At 36.9% G+C, this 13,597-nt stretch overlaps 1 protein-coding gene across 1 annotated transcript; it reads left to right on the plus strand.

Annotated features, from left to right (window-relative positions):
* Nucleotides 1–494: 494 nt before the first annotated feature.
* On the plus strand, nucleotides 495–12,694 carry LOC132799645 (uncharacterized). Its single transcript, XM_060812051.1, has 2 exons — nucleotides 495–831; nucleotides 12,165–12,694. The coding sequence occupies exons 1-2, from the start codon at nucleotides 495–497 to the stop codon at nucleotides 12,692–12,694; spliced, it is 867 nt and encodes a 288-aa protein (XP_060668034.1).
* Nucleotides 12,695–13,597: the final 903 nt, after the last annotated feature.

Raw genomic sequence — 13,597 nt, forward strand, 5'->3', positions numbered from 1 at the left:
TGGTAAGGGATACAATTCGACAACATGGCTCCTCAAATTTGAAGCTCAGACTCATTGCAAGGAGAGAAGGAAACGGAAAGATGTACAATTTACCAACTATAGCAGAAGTTACAGCTTTGGTAGTTGGCGACTTTGAAACATCTTCGGCTGATAGAGACATTATAGTTGAAACTCAAACTGAAGAGTTGAAATGGATCAACGAATTAAACGCTTCATATCTTGGACCTCAATTACCCTTTGGTTTTTCCATATGGCCAGGATGGATATCGAGAGGATGTTCCACTAAAGCAGTCAGACACAAAATCATCTGCTAGAAGGAAATGGTTAAGCATGAGAGAATTCTTTGTCTATAGATTGCAAGAAAGAGATAATGAGTCGCCAAATATTTTATTCTTAAAAAGATTGTTCCAGCAATTTTTAGTTGATGCATATACGATGGTTGAATCATCGCGTCTATCATATATACGTACCATAAAAAAGAATTGAGATCCGAAATGTATAGAGGTTTGGCAGAAGCAATTTTAAGAGGAGAAACAGATGTTTCTTCACAAAGAAGACGTGTTATATTGCCTTCTTCTTTTACAAGTGGGGCACGATACATGATTCAAAATTACCAAGATGCAATGGCAATTTGTAAATGGGCTGGATACCCTGAGCTTTTTATCACACTTACATGTAGTCCAAAATGGCCAGAGGTTGTTCGTTTTGTAGAAAGTAGAGGTTTAAAACCTGAAGACCGGCTAGATATACTTTGTAGGATATTCAAAGTCAAGCTAGATCAGTTGGTAAAAGATCTCAGACAAAACAAGATATTTGGAAAAGTCAAAGCAGGTAATTTTTCATTCAAGGAGGTAAGACAGCACATTCAAGGTTTGCTATACCTCTTGCTCCAAATGAAGATTCAACTTGCAACATTAAACAAGGTAGTCCACTTGCTGAGTTGATTGTCAAAACCGAACTTATCATTTGGTGTAACACCTCGTCCCAAAGTACAACGGAAATTTTTCAACTTTGACCGAGGTTGACCGTTGACCGAAGGGGTCAAAAGTTGACTTTTTGACTCGGATGGAATTCTAGGATGAATGAGGTACCGTTACGAAGTACACATTGGCACGAGTTTGTAGACTAGTAGCACGTCGAAAACGGAGCTACGGTTTGAAAGTTATGGGCAAAACAAGTCGGGATTCAAACTGTCGAAAAGGTGCCTAGAGTTGACTTTTTATGGTTGTAGAATTTTGTTTTGACTTTCATGTGGTTGTAAAGTACTCATCGATACGAGTTCATAGACTAGCGGCACTCTTAAATTGGACATCTGGTTAAAAAGTTATAGACGTGTGAAGTTTCCGACTACCGTAATATTTTAATATTTTTGAATCGGTGAACAGTGAAATGCCACGTGTTGACGTCTGAGAGGTTCACGTGGGTGAACAGTGTCACCCATGGTGGCTTTTTATTTTGGCCAAACGGCGGGTGGCCACACGTGCCAGCCACCCCTCACCACCTCCTCAATTCCGACCGACCACCCAAATTTCACGGCCAACCGATCGGTGATGGCCATTTTTCCCCTCCACCACCGGCCACCGCCGATTTGCATAGTTTCCGGCCACCCCAAGCCACACGCGTCGGCCACCGGTGAAGCCCAGTTCCCGACGACCCCAAACTCCAAATTTCCCGGCAAGACGGCACCGGATGCGCCCAGATCGGGCTTGTGAAGTCGGCGGCGGCGGGTTAAGTTTTTCCGGTGATTCTCACCGTTTCCAGCCAACCCAGCTCACCCCATACCTCTATCCCACCATTTTCGACCCCTCTGAGTCCATTTCCGGGGCTAGATTGCCCTAAATCCCCACCGTTTGAGAGATCCCTCAAGTTTAAATTCGGCCGAAGCTTTGCGGCCAAATTCCGGCCACCGCCGGTTGAATTGAGCTCAATGGAGGTCGGTAATGTGATCCTTATCTCACAAGCTTTCCATAGACTTATAATTTGTCAATTTTGGTTAACGTTTGTGTTTAACCCCCCGGGTACCGAGTATTATTTATTCGAATAAAATATTAATTTATTTGACTGTGTGTGAATTATTGTTCTAGGAGCACGTGTGCGTCGTAGAATTGATCCGATGGAGGATCTTAGATTAATTGCGTGCTCCAGGTGAGTGACCCACCTTGAAAACTATTTTGGGATAATTAATTATATTTATTTGGTGTTAAATTGATATCTGGAATTACACTCATGTGGAAATTTAATTATAATTGTCGAAAAATATTATTTTATAAGTACGTATATGTTTATTTGTGCCAAACGGAATTTTGGGTTATTAAGAAATCCCCGATTTTTATTATTCTGATTTAATTGTATTTATTACACATGAGCAAAGTATTTTCATTAATTAATTGTGTTTGGATTTTTATATTATTTTTTTGGGGCACAATTGGTTTAAATATTTTAAGGAAAATATTTGTTTGGATTGGTGGTTTTAAATATGATAATTATGCCCGTGGAATATTATTTGATGGACTTTGTGCTACGAGAAAAATTATTTGTATATCGTTATCGATGGTTTCGTACCGGAAATGTTAAAGGAAAATGTGGGATGGTGATTTTGAAAACTGGTATATTTCCCACGGTGATTTTTGAAAAATCGGTACGGTAATAATTAATTTAATAGTTGGTTTTAGACGCACTTATACAGTACTGGTGTTCTGGTTGTATATGTGGATTAGCGCACAAGTTATTATATCTCCCGTGAGTTGCCATTGGATCGAGGGCTGGCACATCTTATATATTGCGCATCAGCTGCCCCCCTCCGTGGCCGGGATGACGGTTTCAGCAGCCGCGATGTCGGGACGCCGAAGCACCGTATGCAAGTTTCTCTCTTTAACCTCCTCGCCAGTCGGTGCTCGGGACACTGGATATCGGAGGGCATCACTGGTATATGCTGTGGTGCGTCAAGTATAAAATTTCGGATAGAAATTTCAAACTCTAAAGTGTTCAAAAATTATTTATTATATTTTATTTATATTTGGGTTATTTAATTATTATTTATTAAATTAATTGATCCCTTGGTTTTCGGGAAATACAAATAACGGGTTTTGTGAAAATGTTTTAAAAGGGAAACATTTCCAGCGGAGTGAATAGTGAGGGTTTTGAGAGAAAATATTACTTTCAAATGTTTATCATTTATTTATTTATTTAATTGTTGGTATTGAGTAATTAAATTCCTTTTATTGTTATATTATTAATATTAAAAGTGTACAGTAGATAGGGTCACTCACTGAGATGATTAGCATCTCATATTTTTAAATGCCGTTCCCCTAGGTCCAGGTTGGGAGACGTTGATCGTCCGGAGTAAGCCTGACGTCTCGGTTCAGTGCCGAAAGTTCAAGAAGTATTTCTTCCCTTTTTCCTCTTCATCTTGTATTACTTCTTTATCTGTCATCGTATTAATTTCATATTTATTTGTGTAATGCTTTGCATATTGTATTGGACATTTATTATTAATTATGCACTGATTACTGTTATTCATTTGTAGTGCTGTAAAGTTGTGGAATCAAATTTTAGTAACGTGGGAGGAATAAGGAGATGTTTACAGAAGTGTGTTTTCAGTGCAGGAAATTTTTGGTTAGTCCTACCCTTAGGGGAGGTGCTGCCGGATTTTCTATTGGAAGGTTTTGTAGTATTTCCCTGGGATCAGGGCTTGTCTAGGGTTCTGGTGAGGAATTTTGGACGGGTCCTGACATTTGGGATGAAGCACCTATGATGAATAGATATTTTTTTGAAGTGTTGGACAGGACTATGAGGGATATTTTAAGATTTAGCAATCCACTAAGTTTGGAGCAATCTTTTGGAGGCAAAACTGTTGTGTTTGGAGGAGATTTCAGACAAATTTGCCTGTTATCCCAAAAAGAAGTAGTGATGCGAATCCACCCGAGACTGCTCGACCGACAACCCGCTAGGGTGCTGACCCAATACAAATGAAGGTGGGACCGATCACTAGGGCCCAAGCCAAGAAGTTCAAGGACAATCTTGCTGTCTTCATACAAGGAATAAGTCATAGTCAAGAGGGGTTGGTCACATCTAAAGAACCAAGGCCTGTTTTACTCATACAAGCAATAGAAGCCAAAACAGGGTCGCGTGACGTTTTTGGTGATAATAAGGAGGCCGGGTTGTATGAATTGGAACCCCATCCTTATGGGTTCAATTCATATGGAGGATGAGTCATAGAAACCAGCCAAAGCAGCTTCAAAGCCGACCAACAAGGTGGTTTGCGCACAAGGAGAAGGAAAGGCCGGATTTGCTGTATTCCTTGCTGGCTTTACTGTATTTTACTGTATTAGCCTTTTCTCATACTTCCAAGCAAGGGCAACGTGAGGAACTTCACAATAAGCTTATTTGGCATCCTACAAAGCATATTGAAGCTGATTTGGAGCTCAATTTGGTCAAAGATTGGTCAAAGTCAATTTAGTCAAAAAGCTAGTATTATAGTTTCCTAATTTTATTCTACTTTTTGTTTTAGGAAACTACCATTACTTTTTAGTTTTTATTTATTTATTTTCTGGACAAATAAGTTTAGGAAAGTTATTATTTTATTATTTTCATTGTAAATTAATTAATTCCTAATTCAAAATAAAGAAATTAATTAATCCAAATTAGTTTAGGAAAAGGAAAGTTTCGGCCAAGGTAAACTTCTTCATTGTGTGGCCGGTTTTTCATAGGGTTTTTAGGGTTTATTTTGTTTCTTTCAAAGCCTATTTAAAGGCTTATTTTTCAATAATAATACAACTTTGATTTGATTAAGAAAATACTTGTGAGATTAATTATCTCTTTGTTCTTTGAGAACACCTAAAACACCATTAGAGAATTGGTTGTTTTAGCTTGACTTATCAATAGGTTGTCCATCCCCTATTGTGGCGTCTTCATTATACCAAGGTTTCTAACCACAGGTTGGTTAGGAGTTGAGGTCCATTCCATTAGAACTTGAACTTAATTAAAGATCCGGGCTAATATAATACGGGTTTAGGAGCAGGTCGTCCTAGGTTCGTATCATTTGGTATCAGAGCTAAATTTTGTTCAGGTTTGATCTATCTTTATTTGCTTTATTTGTTTTTGTGTTATTCTGCAATTTTAGCATTAGGTTAAGGTTGCATCCATCCCATACACATTCTGCATCTTAAAAAAAAAAAAAAAAAATTTCATTCCTAGTTGAATTAGTTTTCCTAGTTTTCTCGTATTTTTGTTTCCTAATTTGTTGGTTGTCTTTTATCATTGTTCTTGATAATCTTTGTTTTTGTTGATTTTCCTTTGCTGTTTCAGTCTTAGAAATTTGCATTCATATATTCAAAAAAAAAAAAAAAACTGCACATTTGTGTTTATTTGGAGGTCACGGGTTTGGTGTTTGTTTTGGAGTTGGAATTGCAATTTTGGTAATTATTCTTGCTACTGTAGTTGTTTATGTTCTGTGAGTGAAAAAAAAAAAAGAGGTAAAGCCGAATAAAAAAAAAAAACAAAAACAAAAACAAAAAAAAAAAAGTAAAAAAAAAAATTCAGTTTGTTGGAGTTTGATTTGTTTGCTGGAAATTTGTTGGAGCTGCTGGTTTTTGATTATTTATTCAATATTTGAGTTGCTGGGAAATTATTCTTGCTGCTGGATATTTGGAATTTGGGTGTTTAAATTTTTTGGATTAAAATTAGTTAAAGGAATTGATACAAAACTTGAATTATAAGAACAACAACCAACACCTTTCTATATTTTTGTTCTCTTTGATTCTTGTTCGTAGTTGAATTTCTTTTTCTGGAATTTTATTCTTGAACTCATAATCTACTACCATCTGGTGCAGTTTTCAAAAATTCCAACGTTTTCCCATTATTTTGTGTTTTCTTGTCTAGACAGCCGAAAAATTAGGATTTATTGGATTCTTTCGGTATTGCCTACTTTTTGCTACTGTTTTGTTGATAAGTTTAATTAAAACATATTAGTGATCTAATTGCTGTTTTGTGGGTGTTTTAATTAGAACTTTGAGATAATTCATTGAGTGGAAAAAGGCAAGAGTGTGAGAGCTTAAAATAGGGTAAAAGCCGAAACTAGTGTGCAAACACGAGTGTCGAGACCTTGTTTGAGTGAAACACGTGAGAGAGTGAATATTGTGAGGATTTATTTTATTTTTGCAGTATTTTACTAACATGGCAGATTCTAGAATAAGAAGAGGGGATCCACCCTTGAGGATCAATGAGGAAGAGTCCGTAGCATTCCATGGCGATGATCGAGCTACCGGGAGTGGAGACCAAGTGGACATGAGAGCTATTTTGGAATCAATACAGCGGGTTAGTGCTCAAGTTGAGCATGTAAATCAAAGAGTGGGAAGACTAGAAGCCTCACAAGGAAGGCCAAATATAAGAAATAGGCAAGAATTCCATGGAGGACGAGGCCGAGGACGAGGAGGTTGCGAGAGGCCGAGAGAGGAATTTGATGAGGAGTCATTCGACGGCGACTATGAGGAAGGTATGGACGAAACCTTTGCTGTCCAAGATAGAGCTGGCCGTGGGAGATATAGGAGGGAAGATACAGATGATGATTTGGGAAATATCAAGGTTAATATCCCACCTTTTATGGGTAAAAGTGATGCCGAAGCTTATTTGGAGTGGGAAGAGAAAATGGAGATGATTTTTGACTGCCACAACTATTCGGAAGGTAAGAAGGTGAAGTTGGCAGCAATGGAGTTTGGCCATTATGCACCCCAATGGTGGACAAATGAGCAAAGCACCCGAAGGAGAGTTGGTGATGACTTAATTACAACATGGCGACAAATGAAAGGAGCCATGAGGAAGCGGTTTGTGCCATCCCATTACCGTAGGTTGCTGCATCAAAGGCTTCAATCTTTGTCTCAAGGAAGTAGGTCCGTGGAGGATTATTACAAAGAGATGGAGATGTTAATGATGAGGCTGAATATGAATGAGGATAGGGAGGCAACCATGGCAAGATTTCTTGGAGGGTTAAACCGAGACATTGCCAACCAACTTGAATTACAACAATACTTGGAATTGGAGGAGATGTTGTATGTAGCCATTAAGCTTGAGAACCAATTCAAGAGGAGGGGTGTTAGTACACGGTTTGGAGGAGTTTCTAGCAGTGGAAGGACAAGTTCAAGTGGCTGGAAAAACAATTCCACTTATGAAAACAAGTTGAAGCTGATATTAGGAGAAGAATCTACCAACCGGCCAAGAAGGGAGGTCAAGACCTAATCTGTCCAAGCACTTAGAGGTGAGATAAAATCTGATCCTAAACCTAAAAAATCCAGAGAAATAATTTGTTTTAAGTGCCAAGGAAGAGGACACATAGCCAGCCAATGCCCAAATAGAAGAATCATGGTATTAAAGGGTGATGGTGAGCTGGAATCCGCAAGTGAAGAAAGTGGGGCTGAAACCGAGCAAGAGGAGGATTGCAATGAAGATCAAGTCGAACCTGTAGATACATCTAATGCCGAGTTGAGCTTGGTTTCAAGGAGAGTACTTGCTGTCTACAAAGATGAAGAGCAGATACAAAGAGAAAACATCTTCCACACTCGCTGCGAAATACAAGGTAAAATTTGTAGCATGATTATAGATAGTGGGAGTTGTACTAATGTGATAAGTAATCTTGTAGTTGATAAATTAGGCTTGAAAACAATTAAACATCCAGAACCTTATAGATTACAATGGCTTAATGATAGTAGTGAGATGAAAGTAAACAAATAAGCCAAAGTAAAATTTAATATAGGTAGATATGAGGATGTAGTTTTATGTGATATTGTACCCATGATTGCTGGACATATACTATTAGGTAGACCATGGCAATTTGATAAAGATGCTACTCATTTTGGTCGAGAAAATAGTATTGTTTTCAGGTTTAAAGGGAAGAAGGTCAAGCTGGAACCATTATCTCCTAAAGAGGTTTACAAAGACCAATTACAAATTTAACAAAGGAGAGAAGCCGAAAAGCTCAAGGAAAAAGCAAGTATGGTACCAACGGCTTCACCATCCTTTCAAGAAGGTAAGATTGAGGTTGCTGACCAAGGTAAGGTTTCTAAGGTTCATATTGAGTGGAAAGACCAAGAAAAAGCTGAGAGAGGGGTGAGAAAAGAGAGTAAACCCGAGAGCACAAAAAATCTGGAAATTTCCGCCAATGAGAGCCAAACCGAGGAAAGAAAAAGAAAAGAAAGAAAAGAGAGGAAAAACCAGAATTTTTATTTGAGTTTAGGGGATATTAATAAGGTTATTGAGTGTAAGAAACCTTTGCTGGTCATGCTTTACAAAGAAAATTATTTTAATGATCAAACTAACTTTGAAGAACTTGAATTGCCAAGTTCAATGATTTCGCTTTTGAAGGAATTTGGAGATGTCTTCCCAAGTGAGATTCCAAGTGGACTACCACCTATTCGAGGGATAGAACATCAAATTGACTTTGTTCCAGGGGCTGCCATACCAAATAGACCAGCTTATAGGAGCAATCCCGAAGAAACAAAGGAGCTGCAAAAACAGGTAAGTGATTTGCTTGATAAAGGATATATTCGTGAGAGTTTAAGTCCATGTGCTGTTCCTGTTTTGTTGGTACCTAAAAAGGATGGTTCTTGGAGAATGTGTGTTGGTTGTAGGGCTATAAATAATATTACCATCAAATATAGACATCCCATTCCTAGATTAGATGATATGCTTGATGAGTTGCATGGTGCTTGCATGTTTACAAAAATTGATCTTAGGAGTGGTTATCACCAAATTAGGATGAAAGAAGGTGATGAATGGAAAACTGCATTCAAAACTAAATATGGACTGTATGAATGGTTAGTTATGCCTTTTGGATTATCCAATGCACCTAGTACTTTCATGAGGCTTATGAATCATGTAATGAGTCCATTTCTTGGTAAATTTGTGGTTGTTTATTTTGATGACATTTTAATATATAGCCGAAATTTGGATGACCATGTGGATCAACTTAGGCAAGTTTTGCAAGTTCTTAGAAAGGAAATATTATTTGCTAACATTAAAAAATGTGAATTTTGCAAAGAAGAGCTTGTGTTTCTAGGTTTTGTAGTAAGTGCCACAGGAATCAAAGTTGACCAAGCTAAGGTGAAAGCAATTCAAGAGTGGCCGGTTCCTACTTCTATCACCCAAGTGAGGAGCTTTCATGGCTTGGCAAGCTTTTATCGAAGATTTGTCAAGGATTTTAGTACCATAGCAGCACCATTGAATGAAGTTGTCAAGAAGAATGTTGGTTTCAAATGGGGGGAAGTACAAGAAAAATCTTTTAATTTGTTGAAAGAAAAATTGTGTAATGCACCTTTGTTAGTTTTGCCAAATTTTTCTAAGACTTTTGAAATTGAGTGTGATGCTTCGGGTGTAGGTATTGGAGCTGTTTTAATGCAAGAAGGAAGGCCCATAGCCTACTTTAGTGAAAAATTGAATGGAGCTGCCCTAAACTACTCGACTTATGACAAGGAGATGTATGCTTTGGTGAGGGCTTTGGAGACGTGGCAGCATTATCTCATGCCAAAAGAGTTTGTGATTCATACGGATCATGAGTCTTTGAAGCATATCAAGGGTCAAGGGAAGCTCAACCGAAGGCATGCTAAGTGGATTGAATTTATTGAAACATTTCCATATGTGATCCGCTACAAAAAAGGTAAGGAAAATGTGGTTGCCGATGCATTATCCCGAAGGTATGTGCTCTTTTCTACCTTAGATGCTAGATTGCTTGGATTTGAACAATTGAAAGAACTTTATGAGCATGATAGTGACTTTGGAGAAATTTTTAGAACCTGTTTGAAACATGAATTTAATAAATTTTACATATTTGAGGGATATTTGTTTAAGGAAAACAAACTTTGTGTCCCTAATTGTAGTATTAGGGAATTATTGGTTTGGGAAGGACATGGGGGTGGTTTAATGGGTCCTTTTGGTGTTTTAAAAACTTTATCCTTGCTGCAAGAACATTTTTATTGGCCTAACATGAGGAGAGATGTTGAGAGAATTTGTGAAAGATGTTTGAAGTGCCGAAAAACAAAATCAACATTGAAACCGCATGGATTGTATAAGCCTTTGCCAATTCCTACCTATCCTTGGGTAGATTTGTCTATGGATTTTATTCTTGGGTTGCCTAGGTCAAGGACAGGTAAGGATTCAATATTTGTTATAGTAGATAGGTTTTCTAAGATGGCACATTTTATTGCATGTAACAAAACTGATGATGCATCCAATATTGCTAACTTATTTTTCAAGGAAATTGTGAGATTGCATGGAATGCCAAGAACTATTGTGTCGGATAGGGATGATAAGTTCTTAAGCTATTTTTGGAAAACGTTGTGGGCTAAATTAGGTACTAAGCTTTTATTTTCAACTACTTGTCATCCACAAACTGATGGACAAACCGAAGTAGTAAATAAAACCTTGTCTGCATTGTTGAGAGCATTAAGTAGTAGAAATTTAAGGACTTGGGAAGAATGTTTGCCACATGTTGAATTTGCATATAATAGGTCTTTACATTCAGCAACTAAATTTACTCCATTTGAAATTGTTTATGGTTTTAATCCTTTGACTCCATTAGATTTAACACATTTGCCTTTAAGTGAGCATGCTAATCTAGATGAAAAACAAAAAGCTGAATTTGTAAAGCAGATTCATGAGAAGACCCGAGCAAACATTGAGAGGAGGACCGAGCAATATGCAAGGGTGGCTAATCAAGTCCGAAAATCAATGGTGTTTGAACCTGGAGATTGGGTGTGGCTGCATTTAAGGAAAGAAAGATTCCCCGAACAAAGGAAATCAAAACTCATGCCGAGGGGTGATGGACCTTTTCAAGTTTTGGAGAGGATAAACGACAATGCCTACAAACTTGATCTACCGGGTGAGCATAGTGTTAGTGCCACCTTTAATGTTGCTGATTTATCTCCTTTTGCTGCAGGTGATGACTTCGATTTGAGGACAAATCCTTTTCATGAGGAGGGGAATGATGCGAATCCATCCGAGACTGCTCGACCGACAACCCGCTGGGGTGCTGACCCAATACAAATGAAGGTGGGACCGATCACCAGGGCCCAAGCCAAGAAGTTCAAGGACAATCTTGCTGTCTTCATACAAGGAATAAGTCATAGTCAAGAGGGGTTGGTCACATCTAAAGAACCAAGGCCTGTTTTACTCATACAAGCAATAGAAGCCAAAATAGGGTCGCGTGACGTTTTTGGTGATAATAAGGAGGCCGGGTTGTATGAATTGGAACCCCATCCTTATGGGTTCAATTCATATGGAGGATGAGTCATAGAAACCAGCCAAAGCAGCTTCAAAGCCGACCAACAAGGTGGTTTGCGCACAAGGAGAAGGAAAGGCCGGATTTGCTGTATTCCTTGCTGGCTTTACTGTATTTTACTGTATTAGCCTTTTCTCATACTTCCAAGCAAGGGCAACGTGAGGAACTTCACAATAAGCTTATTTGGCATCCTACAAAGCATATTGAAGCTGATTTGGAGCTCAATTTGGTCAAAGATTGGTCAAAGTCAATTTAGTCAAAAAGCTAGTATTATAGTTTCCTAATTTTATTCTACCTTTTGTTTTAGGAAACTACCATTACTTTTTAGTTTTTATTTATTTATTTTCTGGACAAATAAGTTTAGGAAAGTTATTATTTTATTATTTTCATTGTAAATTAATTAATTCCTAATTCAAAATAAAGGAATTAATTAATCCAAATTAGTTTAGGAAAAGGAAAGTTTCGGCCAAGGTAAACTTCTTCATTGTGTGGCCGGTTTTTCATAGGGTTTTTAGGGTTTATTTTGTTTCTTTCAAAGCCTATTTAAAGGCTTATTTTTCAATAATAATACAACTTTGATTTGATTAAGAAAATACTTGTGAAATTAATTATCTCTTTGTTCTTTGAGAACACCTAAAACACCATTAGAGAATTGGTTGTTTTAGCTTGACTTATCAATAGATTGTCCATCCCCTATTGTGGCGTCTTCATTATACCAAGGTTTCTAACCACAGGTTGGTTAGGGGTTGAGGTCCATTCCATTAGAAATTGAACTTAATTAAAGATCCGGGCTAATATAATACGGGTTTAGGAGCAGGTCGTCCTAGGTTTGTATCAAGTAGGCAAGACATTGTTCTCGCAACTTTAAACTCATCATATTTGTGGAAATATTGTAAAGTTTTGAAGTTGACAAAGAACATGAGACTTCAAAGTATTGACTCGGACATTGACAAGGATGAATTGAAGGCTTTTTCAGAATGGATATCAAGTAGTGGAGATGGAATAATTCGCGGTCTGAATGATGGTCATGCAATGATTGATATACCTGATGATCTTTTGATAAAGGATACAGAAGATTCAGCTGCATCTATTGTAAATACCACGTATCCTTCTTTCTCAGAGAATATTAATGACCCATTATATTTGCAAGAAAGAGCCATACTTGCTCCGACTCTTGACATTGTTGAATCCATAAATAACTATGTGAGTTCCCTTAATCGAACTGAGGAAAATACATATTTAAGTTCTGATGCAACTTGTAGATCTGATTCGAACATTGATCTTATAGGAGATCTTCATACACTTGAATTTTTGAATGCTATAAAATGCTCTGGGATGCCTAATCATCAGTTGAAATTGAAGGTCGATGTCCCCCGTTATGCTATTAAGAAATGTCAATCATTCTTTGGGGTTGTGCAATGGGACTAGATTGGTCATTACAAGGCTTGGCAATCATGTTCTCAAAGGAAAAGTTATTTTAGGAAGCAATGCCAGGGTTTAAAGTTTTTATTCCAAAAATGACTTTAACTTCATCGGACCCAAGGTTGCCTTTTAAGTTTAAAATAAGACAGTATCCTTTGGTTATATCACATGCTATGACTATTAATAAGAGCCAAGGTCAACCTTTTTCGCATGTCAAACTTTTTCTTAAAAAACCAGTTTTCAGTCATGGACAGTTATATGTTGTAGTCTCCAGAGTTATTTTGTGTTCTTACTCTAAGGTCAAATCAGTAATTGCACCGATCAAAACAGTCAAATTTATTTTGTGTTAAAGAATGATAATGGATGCACAGTCCAAAAAAGAAGCAAGAATGAAAAGAATATAGATCAGATCTCATTGTACATATGATGGTTAGTTTTTTTTTTTCATTACTTTTTTATTAATCCAATCTTTAAATTCTTGGAAGCTTTTGTTAAATAGATATACATATATATATATATATATATATATATATATATATTTATTATATACTTTGTAATTTTATATTTAGACTATTATTTTGTATTTTAAATATTCATCATTATTATTACTATTAGAATTTATTATGTAACATAAATAATTAGTCAAAAAAATGAGAATACAATTTAGTAGAAAAATAGAAGAAATGCTTGGAGCATGGCTTTAGCTTTATAGTATATTCCAAAATTATATTTATCCAATACTTTTGTAAAAAGGACAAATAAATTTGTAATTTTTTTTTTCTTTTAAGGAAGACTATGTTATGAAAATACAAAAAGAATATACATGTTGTATACAATGATTTACAATTTCTCCTTGTAACATGCTCATAGTAACTATATTTGGACAACATACAGAAAATATACCATCTC

The sequence above is a fragment of the Ziziphus jujuba genome, chromosome 1, assembly GCF_031755915.1.
Source record: "Ziziphus jujuba cultivar Dongzao chromosome 1, ASM3175591v1".
Classification (NCBI taxonomy): domain Eukaryota; kingdom Viridiplantae; phylum Streptophyta; class Magnoliopsida; order Rosales; family Rhamnaceae; genus Ziziphus; species Ziziphus jujuba.

What these genes read in the sequence shown, in the direction of transcription:
- LOC132799645 (XM_060812051.1), top strand. Translation starts at nt 495, where the DNA reads ATGTATAGAGGTTTGGCAGAAGCAATTTTAAGAGGAGAAACAGATGTT. An exon ending in ATTTGGAAAAGTCAAAGCAG is followed by an intron (nt 832 to 12,164) that starts GTAATTTTTCAT and finishes AATATTGTAAAG; the next exon opens with TTTTGAAGTTGACAAAGAAC.